The sequence below is a fragment of the Pseudochaenichthys georgianus genome, unplaced genomic scaffold (assembly GCF_902827115.2).
Source record: "Pseudochaenichthys georgianus unplaced genomic scaffold, fPseGeo1.2 scaffold_714_arrow_ctg1, whole genome shotgun sequence".
Lineage (NCBI taxonomy): Eukaryota > Metazoa > Chordata > Actinopteri > Perciformes > Channichthyidae > Pseudochaenichthys > Pseudochaenichthys georgianus.
In genome coordinates, this window is record NW_027263267.1 from 71,155 (window position 1) to 90,605 (window position 19,451).

The following is a 19,451-nucleotide window of genomic DNA, read 5'->3' on the forward strand; positions in this document are numbered from 1 at the left end:
AGACTGCACTGTAACTTTTATCCATGTATTTTTCCTTAATGTTTATTTGATTAGCTTTTCTTTTTTAATGCTTAATGTCTTTCTTTCTTTTTTTTGTAAAGCACTTTGAATTGCCTTGAGTTGAAAAGTGCTCTATAAATAAACGTGCCTTGCCTTGCCTTACCCAATATTCGCATCGCTCTAATCGCTTGAGTTTCACCGCGGCTGTCAGCTGTGTTTGCTCCTGTCATTCAAACAAGACGCGCTGGAGAGGGGGCGGGAAGTATCTCCATGTAAATCCTATAGGAAATACCAACTACAACAAAATGAACATATTTGACAGTGATTTAATTGTAATACACGTTTCAAAGTGATGCCGAAGTAACTAATACTGATAACGGTTAGTAAAAACCATGAATTAATGCTTTGACAAGTCTGCAGACAAGACGGCAGGCGAAAAGCTTTTAAAATGCGTGTTTTCAGAATGGAATCGGATCCATCAGGCTAAACTAACCTGTAGCTGCTCCGTCCACACTCACAACAACGTCATACAGACATAAATAAAGCAGCGACTGTATTCGCCATCTGTGGTTTGTACATATTTAACTTTTGTCCAGTTTCTGAACAGATATGAGGAGCTGTGAGCTCTGAGTGTGTGCTAACGGCTGATGTGTTGGGAGGGACCGGTTGGGACATATTGCGCTGTCGGACGTTGACCAATCACGAAGTGTCATTTCTTCACTGGCAGCAAAAACAACCAATCACAGCAGTGCTGTCTGGCTGGCTCTGTCCAATCATAAACAAGAAGTGTTCTCCCTACGGAATACCCTTTCCGTCCAATGTGAAATGCTGTGGTGTTTTCTGAAATGCTGCGGCGTTTTGTGAAATGCTGTAGCGTTTTGTGAAATGCTGTTGTGTTTTCATTTTAAGTCATACGCTAATATTAACCAATACACAGCTTCAATTATTACTTTACTTACCTTCACCACATAACAGCTGTATTGAAGGTTTGCTTTTTGATCAATAAACACAACAACAAAAAGCAAACTCCACTGGTATGGAACATACATGGCCTAATATCCAGAGGACATGCGTTTATTGAGTAAACAAACAGTCAAGGGCAGAACGTCTGCACAACCCACTGCACCGCACGCCACGGTTAACCTGTTAAGCCGGCGGGGACCCTGGTTTTTTTTTCCACGACACTGTGTCTCAGAGCATCTTAATATTTAAAAACCTATTAATGTGTTATACCAGATTAAAGAGAAGAATCTCAGCTAACTGACGATAAGAACTATTTTTACCGAAACAAAACAAAAGTCTCACAAGAAGCGTTAGCATTAGCCCTTAGCTAAAACGGGCAGATGCTACTTCCGGTGCTAACTAGCAAAAACGACCTTTAAAACTTAATGTTTTCTGCACAAACTACATATCATCTGAAAGCTGATACTCCACGGATTATTTTTGTTATAAGTATCATCACTGTAGGACACAAACTCACTGAGCTATCAGCCAGAACAGAGAAGAAAAAAAACAACAGTTTTCAAAACCATAACAATAAGTATGTCTTACCGTTGCTGTTTTGTGATCAAAGCTCTTGTTCAAGGGAATAAAAACGCTGCTTAAGGTTAATCCAATGTCTCTTAGTCACTTTAGAATTGTTCCTGATAATCTATCATTACATTCATGGCAGCAGAGTAGGTATAAAGTTTTGCAGTCCCGAGCTAATGCTGTCTCACGTGCTGTTTACGCAAACCTCTCTCTACTTGACGTAAGTGTTTAGCGGGACTTACTAACTGTCACTCGATTCTATTGGCTCCAACGGTTCAGAAAAGGTGTCAATCACCCAAATCGACCAATGGGTTCCAAAGATATGATCCTGCGTAGTATAAACTACGCCCGCTCCATTACGCATTACGCAGCCAGAAGGGAGAGCTTCACCACCGAGGCGAGCAGGTGCTAGAGATGCTAGCTGACGATAGCGGGGCTTTGATCATACCAAATGACTCTTCGTCGGATGATGAAGATCTCCTCCAGCCAGACCTGGATCCGGGCAGTAGTGACTCGGATGTTGAACTTCCACCACGGGAAAGGTATGTAATCTCTCTGTTTTTATATATTACTTATGTGTTTGGTGGAACTGCGTCACAGTGCTAGCTTAGCCAAGAAGCTACAGGAATGATTAGGCAAAATGCTAAATAGTTTTACTTGTCTTTTTGGAGTTACATTTTCTAAATGAATGGCCAGTGAATGAATATATACATGTGTTTACTTATTTATTTGGTGTAATATTATTTATTTATAGTCCAATATTATCCTATAAGTATAAGCCAGTGAATTAATCTAATCTCTTTGTTTTTCCACATTTGTTAGATGCAGCAGGACAACGCCACACACCCAGAAGACTGTCAGGGAGCAGCTTGCTGCAGAATTGTTGGAGTTTGCTGAAGGCCCTGCTGAAGGCCCTGCATCTCCACCACCCCCTCCTCCACCACTCACATGCATGCCCGAGTATTATGGGGAAGATGCAGTCCGGGACACGAACGTTTGAGAAATTACGAACGGCTCATTTCGGAGGACACGCGCGCATCTGCTTGACGCCGGGACGACCAGCGACCCTCCCCTACAGGCGCTCGGACGCGAAGGCCCGCCCACAACTGCGTGCACGTCTGTGACCGCAGTTTTAATTAGAGATGTGTCTGTTGTTTGTGTTTGTTATTAGTGTCAGGATGGAACCCTTTTTCTCTGCAAAACAGAATCTACCTACGGGTACAAATAAATAACCTGAACCTGAACCTGAGAGCACCTGTCCCACCTCCGAGCCCTTTTCACGAGGCTCAGCCAACACGGGTTGATAATCAATCCTGCAAAGTGCCTGTTCGGGTGTTTGACATTGACCTCGGACGCCGTGTCACCAAAGGCGGTGCAGCATCCCTGCCGGCAAAGGTTGAGGCTGCTGCTGCGTTTCCTCGCCCGCACACATCCCGGTCGCTCCATGAGTTCCTGGGGATGGTGACCACCGTTTCATTGCCCAGGACGCCCACATTATGCGGCCGCTGTATGAGGCGAGTACTTCCTCTGTGTTAGTGAGTACTTCCTCTGTGTTAGTGAGTACTTCCTCTGTGTTAGTGAGTACTTCCTCTGTGTTAATGAGTACTTCCTCTGTGTTAGTGAGTACTTCCTCTGTGTTAGTGAGTACTTCCTCTGTGTTAGTGAGTACTTCCTCTGTGTTAATGAGTACTTCCTCTGTGTTAGTGAGTACTTCCTCTGTGTTAGTGAGTACTTCCTCTGTGTTAGTGAGTACTTCCTCTGTGTTAGTGAGTACTTCCTCTGTGTTAGTGAGTACTTCCTCTGTGTTAGTGAGTACTTCCTGTGTGTTAATGAGTACTTCTTCTGTGTTAGTGAGTACTTCCTCTGTGTTTATGAGTACTTCCTCTGTGTTAATGAGTACTTCCTCTGTGTTAGTGAGTACTTCCTCTGTGTTTATGAGTACTTCCTCTGTGTTAGTGAGTACTTCCTCTGTGTTAGTGAGTACTTCCTCTGTGTTAGTGAGTACTTCCTCTGTGTTAATGAGTACTTCCTCTGTGTTAGTGAGTACTTCCTCTGTGTTAGTGAGTACTTCCTCTGTGTTAGTGAGTACTTCCTCTGTGTTAGTGAGTACTTCCTATGTGTTAGTGAGTACTTCCTCTGTGTTAGTGAGTACTTCCTGTGTGTTAATGAGTACTTCTTCTGTGTTAGTGAGTACTTCCTCTGTGTTAGTGAGTACTTCCTCTGTGTTTATGAGTACTTCCTCTGTGTTAATGAGTACTTCCTCTGTGTTAGTGAGTACTTCCTCTGTGTTTATGAGTACTTCCTCTGTGTTAGTGAGTACTTCCTCTGTGTTAGTGAGTACTTCCTCTGTGTTAATGAGTACTTCCTCTGTGTTAGTGAGTACTTCCTCTGTGTTAGTGAGTACTTCCTCTGTGTTTATGAGTACTTCCTCTGTGTTAATGAGTACTTCCTCTGTGTTAGTGAGTACTTCCTCTTTGTTAGTGAGTACTTCCTCTGTGTTAGTGAGTACTTCCTCTGTGTTAGTGAGTACTTCCTCTGTGTTTATGAGTACTTCCTCACTTCCTCTGCGTTAGTGATAACTTTCTCTGTGTTAGTGAGTACTTCCTCTGTGTTAGTGAGTACTTCCTCTGTGTTAATGAGTACTTCCTCTGTGTTAGTGAGTACTTCCTCTGTGTTAATGAGTACTTCCTCTGTGTTAGTGAGTACTTCCTCTGTGTTAGTGAGTACTTCCTCTGTGTTAGTGAGTACTTCCTCTGTGTTAGTGAGTACTTCCTGTGTGTTAATGAGTACTTCCTCTGTGTTAGTGAGTACTTCCTCTGTGTTTATGAGTACTTCCTCTGTGTTAATGAGTACTTCCTCTGTGTTAGTGAGTACTTCCTCTTTGTTAGTGAGTACTTCCTCTGTGTTAGTGAGTACTTCCTCTGTGTTAGTGAGTACTTCCTCTGTGTTTATGAGTACTTCCTCACTTCCTCTGTGTTAATGAGTACTTCCTCTGTGTTAGTGAGTACTTCCTCTGTGTTAGTGAGTACTTCCTCTGTGTTTATGAGTACTTCCTCACTTCCTCTGCGTTAGTGAGTACATCCTCTGTGTTAGTGAGTACTTCCTCTGTGTTAGTGAGTACTTCCTCTGTGTTTATGAGTACTTCCTCACTTCCTCTGCGTTAGTGAGTACTTCCTCTGTGTTAGTGAGTACTTCCTCTGTGTTAGTGAGTACTTCCTCTGTGTTAGTGAGTACTTCCTCTGTGTTTATGAGTACTTCCTCACTTCCTCTGCGTTAGTGAGTACTTCCTCTGTGTTAGTGAGTACTTCCTCTGTGTTAATGAGTACTTCCTCTGTGTTTGTGCGTACTTCCTCTGTGTTAGTGAGTACTTCCTCTGTGTTAGTGAGTACTTCCTCACTTCCTCTGTGTTTATGAGTACTTCCTCACTTCCTCTGCGTTAGTGATAACTTCCTGTGTTAGTGAGTACTTCCTCTGTGTTAGTGAGTACTTCCTCTGTGTTAGTGAGTACTTCCTCTGTGTTAGTGAGTACTTCCTCTGTGTTAGTGAGAACTTCCTCTGTGTTAGTGAGTACTTCCTCTGTGTTAGTGAGTACTTCCTCTGTGTTAGTGAGTACTTCCTCTGTGTTAGTGAGTACTTCCTCTGTGTTAGAGTTCTTTCTCTGTGTTAGTGAGTACTTCCTCTGTGTTAGAGTTCTTTCTCTGTGTTAGTGAGTACTTCCTATGTGTTAATGAGTACTTCCTCTGTGTTAGTGAGTACTTCCTCTGTGTTAGTGAGTACTTCCTCTGTGTTAGAGTTCTTTCTCTGTGTTAGTGAGTACTTCCTCTGTGTTAGAGTTCTTTCTCTGTGTTAGTGAGTACTTCCTATGTGTTAATGAGTACTTCCTCTGTGTTAGTGAGTACTTCCTCTGTGTTAGTGAGAACTTCCTCTGTGTTAGTGAGTACTTCCTCTGTGTTAGAGTTCTTTCTCTGTGTTAGTGAGTATTTCCTATGTGTTAATGAGTACTTCCTCTGTGTTAGTGAGTACTTCCTCTGTGTTAGAGTTCTTCCTCTGTGTTAGTGAGTACTTCCTCTGTGTTAGTGAGTACTTCCTCACTTCCTCTTTGTTATGGCGCGTTTCCACTGCAGGCCTCGCTAGGCCTCGCTCGGTTTGGTTAGGCCTTATTAGGCCCGGCCCACTTTAATGCTGCGCTTCCATTACAGTTTAGGAACTGGGGCAGTTACTATAGTAACGCAGTGTAGGCGGAGCCGTGACGTCATCTTCAATGAGAGCCCCAGAAAAACAACACAGCCGTCAGCCGTTAGCCCTCAGAGCTCACAGCTCCTCATATCTGTTCAGAAACTAGACACAAGTAAAACCAGTACAAACCACAGACTGCCTGTGTCGTGGCGAATACAGTCGCTGCTTTATTTGTGTCTGTAGGCCGTTGTTGTGAGCGTGGACGGTCGGAGCATATATAGCGTTAGCTTAGCCAAGCTCCATTTAGAAAACACGCATTTTAAAGGTGTTTCTCTGCCGTCTGTCTGCAGACTCAAAGCATGAACTCATGGTGTTTACTAACCGGTATCAGTGTGTTGTTACTTCGGCATCCTTTTGAAACGTGTATTACAATTAAATCACGGTCAAATATGTTCATCTTGTTGTAGTTGTAGCCCCTTGCCAGCGATTCTCTCTCTAGTTTAGCATGCTCAGCCCGACTCAGCCTGGTTGTTCCTGGCCCTTGGCCCTTTGTTGATCAGAGTTTGAAAGCTAGAGTGAATAAGTGAGTTTTGAGAGATTTTTGAAGGATTCAAGATTGTTGGCCTTTCGGCTAGGGCAGGGGTCGGCAACCCGCAGCCCACGGGCCGCATGCGGCCCTTTAAGCCCTCTGCTCTGGCTCCCTTGAGCTTAGACAAAAATAAGAAGGAAATAAAATAAAAGTATTTGTAGGACTATTTATATTTTGTCGGTTGAAAATGTTTCGTATCTTGTATTTTGAGGTGATACTGTGACACATAAATAAAAAACAAAACGGTTTTAATTAGGTCAACTAAAATATGCGTCACATCCTGCTACGGTCCCGCGCGAGCGCCTTTTCTTGGAGGCTCGATGAGCGAACTATGGATAAATCAAAGAAAAGTACCGGAGGAACACAGGATTTAATTCTGCGTGGACAGAGTTATCTGCTCTCACAGCAAACGATGCTGGTTTACCGGGATGTCTGATATGTAGAGAGAAGTTGTCAAAGATGCTGCAGCCTTTACGTATCGAGGAACAACAAGGGAGAAGAAGACAGCTGACGATCTTCAGTCATCATTCAATGGGGTATGTAATTTATTTCAGAAAACACTTGTTGTTATATTCCATGGAATGCTCTTAACGTCCCGATAGCAATGCATATATTAAATGCTTTGACAATAAATACATACACAAATTAATCTGTGGAAGCCGTAGCGCTGTAAAAAGCACGACCAATCATCTGCCTCGGCCCGGCTAAAATAACTGGATGGCCTGCCTGCCTGTCAGCCTTCCATCTGTGCACAAACTTATCTCGTGCCCTCATTGGTCATGTGCACGTTCGTGTGTGTTGGAGGAGGGGCTCTGTAAGAAAGTCTGAAGGAAGAGGCATATTTTTTCCGGTTGTGTACTTTCAAATTCTAGCGCACTCGAGCTGGTTTCTCCGTTCTTACCTTTAACTCTTTTTAGGGTGCAGCTATATGTTTTATTTATTTCAAAGTGGGCCCATTTTAATAATATTTTTTTCCCCTTCAAATAGGCAGAGGACTCCCCAAGTGCTGTGTTTAATTTATTTTAAAGTAGGCCTGTGTATTATTTTTAATTCTCCTTATAAGAGTTCTTTGTTTCTTATTAGAGGTTAACCGTTTTATATCATGTAATAAATAGCATAATAAATGCAAAAAAACTGTAGTTTTTGTCTGATATAACAATAAAAAACTATGAAATATGTTTTGCGGCTCCAGACAAAAAAATGTTTTGGAAAAAGGAGCAAAATGGCTCTTTTGGTCAAAAAGGTTGCAGACCCCTGAGTTAGGGTTAGGGTTAGGGTTATCTTCGGCTCCTTCCGTCAGAACTCGTGTGTCTCCGGACGGCCCTCGTATTTGTTCGGCTCTTTCCGTCAGAACTCGTGTGTCTCCGGACGGCCCCCTCGGGTATCTTCGGCTCTGTTCGGCTGTTAACGGTCGGTTTGTTCAAATCTCCGGCCGCAGCTCCTCCTGAAGAACGAAGTGAAGAAAAGCTCCGAAAGGAAAGAGGGAAAAGCGACCGAAGAGCCGGAGAAGCGGGATGACGGTGCTGCAGGAACCCGTGCAGGTAAAGGCTTTATCAGTCATGGAGATAGTAATAAGTGAGGGTAGCCGGAGAGAGGAGCCCCTGAGCGGGGAGATCTCTACTCTGAGGCCGGGCTGGAGCTCCTCTCTCCGGCCTCACAGCTGCTGTCTCTCCGCCACAGGCCCCACCGGTTTACTGCTCTTATTATCGGTGTTATTACTGGTCCTACTGCTGTTAAAATCCCTCCCATTAACACTGAGGTTCGGTCAGTTGGTCCTCTATCAGCGGAGCTAGCTGTTAGCTAGGTTAGCTCCAGATAGCCTCCGTGTTTAAGGCTCCCCTGTCGGTCAGACACACGGAGTGAGGCTCCCCTGGTCCCTGAAACAGGTTCTGCTTCATTATGAGCATATCACTGTGGTTCTGCTTCATTATGAGCATATCACTGTGGTTCTGTGTCATTAGATAATATCAGTGTGGTTCTGTGTCATTAGATAATATCAGTGTGGTTCTGTTTCATTAGAGTGTGGTTCTGCTATAGATATACATGGTTCCTCAGCACAAACACTGATTAAAGGTTAAACTACTTTCTGACGGAATACTGAATATATATCAAAGATATGAAATAAACAGCTATTGATGTTTCAATGTCTCTGAATCAGAGGTTTCTGATGAGCAGGAGAAGCTGATCGGCTTCACAGTTCTGTATTATTACATGCTAACATGTAGCTGTGTTAGCATGTGAGCCGGCTAACATCGATGGTAATGTTTACCCATCACCCCCCTAAAGTTCACAGACAGACACGGGGTTGTTGTGATTGTTGTTAAAGTCTGACTCGAGATCAGCTGTTTTACTAAAGATAAACAACAGTTGGTTAGCTTCTTCTTGCTAAAGCTAGCTAACACCAGCTACCTGTAGGTTAGCATCAAAACATTAGCATCAGCTGGTTAGCCTCTGTTAGCCTCAGACTGTAATATTTATTAAATTAAACTGTTATGAAGACTGTAGTCAGACTGTACTAATGATTAAATTAAACTGTTAAACAGACTGTAATAATGATTACATTAAACAGACAGTGTGAGAAAAAGTTTTTAGAGAGTACTTGTCCATGGACAAGTGAGTTTGGCAATGTACTTGTCCGAATACATTTTTCACTTGTCCAGAATGGACAAAAATTGGGGCCACTGGAATCTTCTTCTTCGTAATCGTATTTTACATTTTCCCACGGTTTTTACGACACCGCTAACGTAAGTGAGCGGTACGATTTTACTGCATCACACATAGGGTTGGTTATCGTTTGGATTTTAACGATTCCGGTTCTGCTTTTCGATTCCGGTTATTTTCGGTTCTCGATTCCGGTTCTTTGAGAGGGTCAAAATAAGTCCCATGACAAACTTGGAGAAAAATAGGGGCTCGGCTTCCTGTCCTCACAACTCTTATTAATCCCGGTACCGGGCAATTGTTATTTGTTCTTACTCGGAACCGAGTTTTGCTTCCCAGCCCGGCCACTGTGCTACACTTCCAGCCCCGCCCCGTCTAACTGTACAGAAAGCGGCGAGATGCATTTCCTTAGGAATCGACAAGCAGAACCGAAACTAACATTTCTAAACGAACAATGGCGGACACGTACAATTTGCGAATGAGTTCTGCCTTTTGTAAACTGAATGAATCAATAATTTGTCAATAAATCGGGGCGAAAAACGTCACTTGTCCGCCGGACAAGTCAATTGAAAGATCTACTTGTCCGATATTGTAAATAACACGTCCCGGGCGGTGGGACGTGTACTTTTTATAACAGTCTGTTATAATGATTAAATTAAACTGTTGTACAGACTAGGGTTGCCAGAAACTGACCATGATCAAAATCGATTATTTGGCAGCCCTCGCTATTACTATTATTAGCATTAGTCTATATTTTGGTTGAAACTAAGCCAGAACAAAAAAAAATACATAAATAATAATAAAAAGATATATAAATAAAATCGATTTTTAAAAATAATATTTGATTATGGAGACTGTAACGAATATTCGAATAATCACTGGCATCCCTAGTACAGACTGTAATCAGACTGTAATATGTATTAAATCCAACTGTAATAAAGGTTACATTAAACTGTTTACTACAAGGTGACTTCCTGTTGACTTCCTGCTTCTTCACACAGACTCTCTCCAGCACAGGTTAGCTCTGAGTGTTAGCATGCTAATGTGAACACAGACCATATTACTTCCAGAACACATCTCTTTGTTTCTGACAGCAACACTTCTGATTGGCCCGTGGGTAGGGATGTCCCGATCACCTTTTTTTGCTCCCGATCCGATTCCGATCATTTGATTTTGACAATCTGCCGATACCGATTTTTTTCCCGATCTTTATGCAATGCATTAAGAGAAAGAAAAGGTAGCAGATAACGGCTGGTCATCCAACGTGATGAACTCAGCTATCTTGGCTGTTATTGTGTTGGCCTTTTCTCTGTTCTGGGGCAGTTTCTCTTTCCTTTTGAAAGTCTCTGAAAGTGTCGGTTGTTTCCGTGCCGTTACCCGAGTGGCCGCTGTGTACTCGTCGTGTTGTTGTTGTTGTTTGTTTCTCAGGTGGCGTGTTAGATTGGTCGTGTTGAACGTAGCTCTGTTCTTTCCACCACGCGGAACCTCTGCCTCGCAAACATTGCATCTGGCTGTTACACTGCCTTCGCTTTCAATTTCATAATACTTCCAAACTCCTGACATGTTCTCTGTCCCGAGTCACCAGCTGAGCGTAGCCTCTCGTTAGCTTGCTGCTGCTATGAGACACTGCGCCCACTCTGTTGCTTTCAGAGGAATAACCAGGTCTGAAAACAAGCCCAACAGAAGCAACACATACATGATGTTGTGTAATTTTAAACCAAAACTAAGTCCTCAGGATGACTTTAAGACGTGAACATGGTCATTTTTGTTTTGTAAAATTAAATAATAAAAATATTTTATTAAAAAAAAATTCTTCCGATCTTTTGAAAATCACGTGATCGGCTCCGATCACGTGATCGGGACATCTCTACCCGTGGGGGTAAAGCCCGCCCACATTTTAGTAATGTCGTCATGACGCAGCAAATCTGGATCAGCTCCGTTGTTTTTAGAGATGTGGGTACGGGGGAGAAGAGAGAGGCACTTTGTGAGTCTCCTGACACACGGGGACACACGGGGACACAACGTTATGTAGAAAATACATCACTTTGAGAGTCTCCTGACACACGGGGACACAACGTTATGTAGAAAATACATCACTTTGAGAGTCTCCTGACACACGGGGACACAACGTTATGTAGAAAATACATCACTTTGAGAGTCTCCTGACACACGGGGACACAACGTTATGTAGAAAATACATCACTTTGAGAGTCTCCTGACACACGGGGACACAACGTTATGTAGAGAAGACATCACTTTGAGAGTCTCCTGACACACGGGGGACACATGGTGATGTAGAGAAGACATCACTTTGAGAGTCTCCTGACACACCGGGGACACACGGTGATGTAGAGAAGACATCACTTTGAGAGTCTCCTGACACACCGGGGACACACGGTGATGTAGAGAAGACATCACTTTGAGAGTCTCCTGACACACCGGGGACACACGGTGATGTAGAGAAGACATCACTTTGAGAGTCTCCTGACACACCGGGGGGACACCCGGGACACACGGTGATGTAGAGAAGACATCACTTTGAGAGTCTCCTGACACAGCGGGGACACACGGTGATGTAGAGAAGACATCACTTTGAGAGTCTCCTGACACACGGGGACACACGGTGATGTAGAGAAGACATCACTTTGAGAGTCTCCTGACACACCGGGGACACACGGTGATGTAGAGAAGACATCACTTTGAGAGTCTCCTGACACACCGGGGACACACGGTGATGTAGAGAAGACATCACTTTGAGAGTCTCCTGACACTCCGGGGACACACGGTGATGTAGAGAAGACATCACTTTGAGAGTCTCCTGACACACCGGGGACACACGGTGATGTAGAGAAGACATCACTTTGAGAGTCTCCTGACACACGGGGACACACGGTGATGTAGAGAAGACATCACTTTGAGAGTCTCCTGACACACCGGGGACACACGGTGATGTAGAGAAGACATCACTTTGAGAGTCTCCTGACACACCGGGGACACACGGTGATGTAGAGAAGACATCACTTTGAGAGTCTCCTGACACTCCGGGGACACACGGTGATGTAGAGAAGACATCACTTTGAGAGTCTCCTGACACACCGGGGACACACGGTGATGTAGAGAAGACATCACTTTGAGAGTCTCCTGACACACCGGGGACACACGGTGATGTAGAGAAGACATCACTTTGAGAGTCTCCTGACACTCCGGGGACACATGGTGATGTAGAGAAGACATCACTTTGAGAGTCTCCTGACACACGGGGACACACGGTGATGTAGAGAAGACATCACTTTGAGAACCTCCTGACACACCGGGGGGACGCCGGGGACACACGGTGATGTAGAGAAGACATCACTTTGAGAGTCTCCTGACACACCGGGGACACATGGTGATGTAGAGAAGACATCACTTTGAGAGTCTCCTGACACACCGGGGACACATGGTGATGTAGAGAAGACATCACTTTGAGAGTCTCCTAACACACGGGGGACACATCGGGGGGACACGGGGGACGCATGGTGATGTAGAGAAGACTTCACTTTGAGAACCTCCTGACACACCGGGGGGACGCCGGGGACACACGGTGATGTAGAGGAGACATCAGAAAGGGACTTCTGTATTATAGAAGATAGGGGTGGGCGATATTGAAAAATATGTTATCACGATATTTTCAGGCAGTATCACGATAGACGATATATATCACGATATTTTCAGGCAGTATCACGATAGACGATATATATCACGATATTTTCAGGCAGTATCACGATAGACGATATATATCACGATATTTTCAGGCAGTATCACGATAGACGATATATATCACGATATTTTCAGGCAGTATCACGATAGACGATATATATCACGATATTTTCAGGCAGTATCACGATAGACGATATATATCACGATATTTTTTCATGTCGGTTATTATGGTTATTTTTCAAGTTACTTAACAGAACAAGCGCCTACAAGGTGACAGAAACTAAAGCAAAAAGGAGCAACAGACCAACACAGCATTTCAAGCTGGTTTTATTTCAGAAATGAAAGCCTGAATGAACAAGTGAGCAGTGAACATCAATACACATGAAAAGGAGGGTAAAACATAACCAAGTAAAACATAAAACATCAATGAGGAAAAGTCAGTGCCAAACAATTAAAATGTAAACTTTAGACTTGAAGTGTAATAAAAGACTTCAGCATAACTGAAGGGAAAAACATAAAACGCCTCCGCGTCAGTTATGTCTTTCCACCGTTTGCTAGTCTTTCCATCAGGAGCCCCTTGATGAAATGCCTGCCCTATGGTCGCTGGCTGCAAAGAAAGGGGGCGGGGACTTTGGGAGCGTGTCAAACAACTCGGACTGAACGAAAGCAGAGGTGCGCTGACATTGTGAAATCGATGGGGCTTGATATATGGTGAAATTAAAATCAGTAGGTGAGGCTGGGGGAGCGGGAGGGCAAGAGGCTCTCCGTCCGCTGTCATAGCCCCCTGCGCCTCTTCCGCTCCCGCTATTTTTTTTTTTTTTTTTTATCACGATAGGACGATATCTCTGAAAAAGCATATCGTGGAGACCTAATATCGTCACGACGATATATATCGTCATATCGCCCACCCCTAATAGGAGACCTTTAAACTGTAATGGTGTCCGGTGTGAACGCACCTTACAAACTGTCTGTGTCTCTCCCCTGTGTGTCTCTCTCTCTCACCTGTCTGTCTCTCTCACCTGTCTGTCTCTCTCACCTGTCTGTCTCTCAGGCTGCAGTGTGGCAGGCTCTGAACCACTACGCCTACCTGGACGCGGTGTTCCTCGCTGAGAGACTCTATGCTGAAGGTAAAACCTGTTCTCTACCTGTTGGCTACATGCTGACCTGTCTGTCTCTCACCTGTCTGTCTCTCACCTGTCTGTCTCTCACCTGTCTGTCTCTCAGTGTGTTCAGAGGAGGCTCTCTACATGCTGACCTGTCTGTCTCTCACCTGTCTGTCTCTCACCTGTCTGTCTCTCACCTGTCTGTCTCTCAGTGTGTTCAGAGGAGGCTCTCTACATGCTGACCTGTCTGTCTCTCACCTGTCTGTCTCTCAGTGTGTTCAGAGGAGGCTCTCTACATGTTGGCTACCTGCTGACCTGTCTGTCTCTCACCTGTCTGTCTCTCAGTGCGTTCGGAGGAGGCTCTCTACCTGTTGGCTACCTGCTGACCTGTCTGTCTCTCACCTGTCTGTCTCTCAGTGCGTTCGGAGGAGGCTCTCTACCTGTTGGCTACCTGCTGACCTGTCTGTCTCTCACCTGTCTGTCTCTCAGTGCGTTCGGAGGAGGCTCTCTACCTGTTGGCTACCTGCTCACCTGTCTGTCTCTCACCTGTCTGTCTCTCAGTGTGTTCAGAGGAGGCTCTCTACATGTTGGCTACCTGCTGACCTGTCTGTCTCTCACCTGTCTGTCTCTCACCTGTCTGTCTCTCAGTGCGTTCGGAGGAGGCTCTCTACCTGCTCACCTCTCTGTCCCTCACCTGTCTGTCTCTCACCTGTCTGTCTCTCAGTGCGTTCGGAGGAGGCTCTCTACATGTTGGCTACCTGCTCACCTGTCTGTCTCTCACCTGTCTGTCTCTCAGTGCGTTCGGAGGAGGCTCTCTACCTGTTGGCTACCTGCTCACCTGTCTGTCTCTCACCTGTCTGTCTCTCAGTGCGTTCGGAGGAGGCTCTCTACCTGCTCACCTCTCTGTCCCTCACCTGTCTGTCTCTCACCTGTCTGTCTCTCAGTGCGTTCGGAGGAGGCTCTCTACATGTTGGCTACCTGCTCACCTGTCTGTCTCTCACCTGTCTGTCTCTCAGTGCGTTCGGAGGAGGCTCTCTACCTGTTGGCTACCTGCTCACCTGTCTGTCTCTCACCTGTCTGTCTCTCAGTGTGTTCAGAGGAGGCTCTCTACATGCTGACCTGTCTGTCTCTCACCTGTCTGTCTCTCAGTGTGTTCAGAGGAGGCTCTCTACATGTTGGCTACCTGCTCACCTGTCTGTCTCTCACCTGTCTGTCTCTCAGTGTGTTCAGAGGAGGCTCTCTACATGTTGGCTACCTGCTGACCTGTCTGTCTCTCACCTGTCTGTCTCTCACCTGTCTGTCTCTCAGTGCGTTCGGAGGAGGCTCTCTACCTGCTCACCTCTCTGTCCCTCACCTGTCTGTCTCTCACCTGTCTGTCTCTCAGTGCGTTCGGAGGAGGCTCTCTACATGTTGGCTACCTGCTCACCTGTCTGTCTCTCACCTGTCTGTCTCTCAGTGCGTTCGGAGGAGGCTCTCTACCTGTTGGCTACCTGCTCACCTGTCTGTCTCTCACCTGTCTGTCTCTCAGTGCGTTCGGAGGAGGCTCTCTACCTGCTCACCTCTCTGTCCCTCACCTGTCTGTCTCTCACCTGTCTGTCTCTCAGTGCGTTCGGAGGAGGCTCTCTACATGTTGGCTACCTGCTCACCTGTCTGTCTCTCACCTGTCTGTCTCTCAGTGCGTTCGGAGGAGGCTCTCTACCTGTTGGCTACCTGCTCACCTGTCTGTCTCTCACCTGTCTGTCTCTCAGTGTGTTCAGAGGAGGCTCTCTACATGCTGACCTGTCTGTCTCTCACCTGTCTGTCTCTCAGTGTGTTCAGAGGAGGCTCTCTACATGTTGGCTACCTGCTGACCTGTCTGTCTCTCACCTGTCTGTCTCTCAGTGCGTTCGGAGGAGGCTCTCTACCTGTTGGCTACCTGCTCACCTGTCTGTCTCTCACCTGTCTGTCTCTCAGTGTGTTCAGAGGAGGCTCTCTACATGTTGGCTACCTGCTGACCTGTCTGTCTCTCACCTGTCTGTCTCTCACCTGTCTGTCTCTCAGTGCGTTCGGAGGAGGCTCTCTACCTGCTCACCTCTCTGTCCCTCACCTGTCTGTCTCTCACCTGTCTGTCTCTCAGTGCGTTCGGAGGAGGCTCTCTACCTGTTGGCTACCTGCTATCACCGCTCTGGAAAGCCCTATAAAGCGTACCGGCTGCTGAAGGCTCACAGCTGCTCCACCGCGCAGGTCAGATTCCTGCTGGCTAAATGCTGCGTGGAGCTGAGCAAGTGAGCAACACACACACACACACACACACACACACACACACACACACACACACACACACACACACACACACACACACACACACACACACACACACACTCACACTCACACTCACACTCACACTCTCATATACATACACCAGTGTTTCCCCTAGGATGGAGTCATAGCAGCGGTGCTAAGGCACGTGGGCCCAGTATAATGTGAGCGCGGAGCGCATGGAATTTTTTTGTGCGTGCGAAGTGCGCCACGCCAATTTGTTTCTATGTGTCAGCACAAGAAAGGCTTCAAATGTATTCAGTATTGTATGAACATGTTTGAATTGGGGGGTGGACGTCTCATCCTTTAGGGGGGTCCGGGGGTATGCTCCCCGAGAAGATTTGTTTTGTAACATTTTAAAGTAAAATGCTTCAATCTGGTGCACTTTGAGCACAATTACTAGAGACCTGATCCAGAGGGTACAACTCTAAACACCCATATGAAAAAGATCGGTTTACATTTTAATAATCAAATAAGTATGTGAACATAACCAATAACCTACCATAGCCAATAACAAATACATGTCACTTATTTTATTTTTGTTGTTCATTCATATCTTATTTTACCTAGTTAACATTTATTTATGCATATTTTTGTATCTCTCCAACTTTAAACGATATTTTTGGTTTACTGTCCTATAGTATACATTGGAATGATTTCAAACCTGTTTTTATTTATCCTAATAATTATAAAGGAGTGCCTTAGAAATATGTGTTTACATAATTTGTGGTCAAAACGTTTGAGACCCACTGAGACAACTTAGACTGAAATGAACTATCTAAACGCTGAGTCCTTTACCTCACTGAGCCTCTCCGTCAGACAGGAGAGCTCTCCTCCACCCTGGTGGAGAAACATCTACTTCTTATATCCGTTAGCGCAGCTAGCACTAGATGCTAATAACAACAGCGCCGGTACCGGTGCGCCCTCTCTCTCTCTCTCTCTCCCTCGCTCGCTCGCTCGCTCCCACGCTCGCACTTTGGCTGTGAGCTGCAGGCGCCTGATAAGCCAACATCCCCCATTTTCATCACTTACAGCGCCTATCGTACAGGGCAAATGGAAAGTGTAACCGGGGTGAAAAGGGTGTTACATTTACTTAATTATGAATGTTGTTACATCGAGGCCGAACATTAGGATGAGCGCCAATGGTCAAAAATGTTTTTTCCCTCCCAGAGCTGCCAGCGCAGCGCCCCCCAGATCTGGTGCCCTATACCAAAAATCTGCCCTCCCTAGTACATACAGTGGCAATGTCTCAACATTTAGCAAAAATACACCTTTATTGAACATACAGTAACACAAATACTACAAATCCTCATAACAAATAATCAAAAATGAAAAAGGGTTGCCACTTATTATTTAAAAAAAAAAAAAATTAAATGATTTTTTTTGTTTTTGTTTTGGTACCTAGCTGGTGCCCCCTATTTGTATATTGGGGAAACACTGTACACACACATATACACACTAGGGGTGTAACCGTATTCGTCCCGTACCGCCACGGTTCGGACGTCACGGTTCGGCACGCGCAGTCACACGACGAATACAACTTATATTTACAAGTGGGAAAAAAGTCTGTCCTTCCGGGCAGCATCCACTACACTATATATAATCCAGGGGGCGGTATTGCGCCTAAAAGCTGTTTGCCTGCCACCCTTAAACAACAAATGAAGAACAAGAAGAAACAACAACAAAACAAACAAAATACAAGAAGAAGAAAAGTTAGTACGGCGAGTTCAGATCACACACAGGAGCTAGAACCCCCTGCTTCTCTTAAATCAGCTGTGGGAACATGTCGGGTTCCCTGTGGACTACACAACGATGAGGAGTGCGAGTGGTGGATTGGGCGAGGACGGTGTGTCGGCGTTGTTCTACAGCGGTGCGGTATGCTAACGGTAACACGCCAAACATGCTGCATCACCTCAGAAGGCATCACCTCAGAAGGCATCACCTCAGAAGGCATCACCTCAGAAGGGATCACCTCAGAAGGCATCACATCAGAAGGCATCACCTCAGAAGGCATCACCTCAGAAGGGATCACCTCAGAAGGCATCACCTCAGAAGGCATCACCTCAGAAGGCATCACCTCAGAAGGGATCACCTCAGAAGGGATCACCTCAGAAGGCATCACCTCAGAAGGCATCACCTCAGAAGGGATCACCTCAGAAGGGATCACCTCAGAAGGGATCACATCAGAAGGGATCACCTCAGAAGGCATCACCTCAGAAGGCATCACCTCAGAAGGCATCACCTCAGAAGGCATCACCTCAGAAGGGATCACCTCAGAAGGGATCACATCAGAAGGGATCACCTCAGAAGGCATCACCTCAGAAGGCATCACCTCAGAAGGCATCACCTCAGAAGGGATCACCTCAGAAGGGATCACCTCAGAAGGGATCACCTCAGAAGGCATCACCTCAGAAGGCATCACCTCAGAAGGCATCACCTCAGAAGGCATCACCTCAGAAGGCATCACCTCAGAAGGGATCACATCAGAAGGCATCACCTCAGAAGGCATCACCTCAGAAGGCATCACCTCAGAAGGGATCACCTCAGAAGGGATCACATCAGAAGGGATCACCTCAGAAGGCATCACCTCAGAAGGCATCACCTCAGAAGGGATCACATCAGAAGGCATCACCTCAGAAGGGATCACATCAGAAGGCATCACCTCAGAAGGGATCACCTCAGAAGGGATCACATCAGAAGGCATCACCTCAGAAGGGATCACATCAGAAGGCATCACCTCAGAAGGGATCACATCAGAAGGCATCACCTCAGAAGGCATCACCTCAGAAGGCATCACCTCAGAAGGGATCACATCAGAAGGCATCACCTCAGAAGGGATCACATCAGAAGGCATCACCTCAGAAGGGATCACATCAGAAGGCATCACCTCAGAAGGCATCACCTCAGAAGGCATCACCTCAGAAGGGATCACCTCAGAAGGCATCACATCAGAAGGGATCACATCAGAAGGCATCACATCAGAAGGGATCACATCAGAAGGCATCACATCAGAAGGCATCACATCAGAAGGCATCACCTCAGAAGGGATCACCTCAGAAGGCATCACCTCAGAAGGGATCACATCAGAAGGCATCACCTCAGAAGGGATCACATCAGAAGGCATCACATCAGAAGGCATCACATCAGAAGGCATCACCTCAGAAGGGATCACCTCAGAAGGCATCACCTCAGAAGGGATCACATCAGAAGGCATCACCTCAGAAGGGATCACCTCAGAAGGCATCACCTCAGAAGGCATCACCTCAGAAGGCATCACCTCAGAAGGCATCACCTCAGAAGGGATCACCTCAGAAGGCATCACCTCAGAAGGCATCACCTCAGAAGGCATCACCTCAGAAGGCATCACCTCAGAAGGGATCACCTCAGAAGGCATCACC

At 45.8% G+C, this 19,451-nt stretch overlaps 2 protein-coding genes across 2 annotated transcripts; both read left to right on the forward strand.

Moving 5' to 3' along the window:
• The first annotated feature begins 7,689 nt into the window (after positions 1–7,689).
• LOC117443969 (cell division cycle protein 27 homolog) lies at positions 7,690–16,023 on the forward strand. Its single transcript, XM_034079757.2, has 3 exons — positions 7,690–7,836; positions 13,704–13,779; positions 15,872–16,023. Exons 1-3 carry the CDS (start codon positions 7,810–7,812, stop codon positions 16,021–16,023), a joined length of 255 nt encoding a protein of 84 aa, XP_033935648.1. The 5' UTR covers positions 7,690–7,809.
• A 1,907-nt stretch (positions 16,024–17,930) lies between these two features.
• On the forward strand, positions 17,931–19,443 carry LOC139433610 (mucin-21-like; the record flags this gene model as incomplete). Its single annotated transcript, XM_071202685.1, has 1 exon — positions 17,931–19,443. A coding segment is annotated over exon 1 (1,513 nt), but the record flags the coding sequence as incomplete, so codon positions are not given.
• Positions 19,444–19,451: the final 8 nt, after the last annotated feature.

Coding starts and splice junctions, on each gene's coding strand:
- LOC117443969 (XM_034079757.2), top strand. CDS start 7,810: ATGACGGTGCTGCAGGAACCCGTGCAG. Junction 7,837..13,703: donor TGCTGCAGGAACCCGTGCAG/GTAAAGGCTTTA, acceptor TCTGTCTCTCAG/GCTGCAGTGTGGCAGGCTCT. Junction 13,780..15,871: donor TGAGAGACTCTATGCTGAAG/GTAAAACCTGTT, acceptor TCTGTCTCTCAG/TGCGTTCGGAGGAGGCTCTC.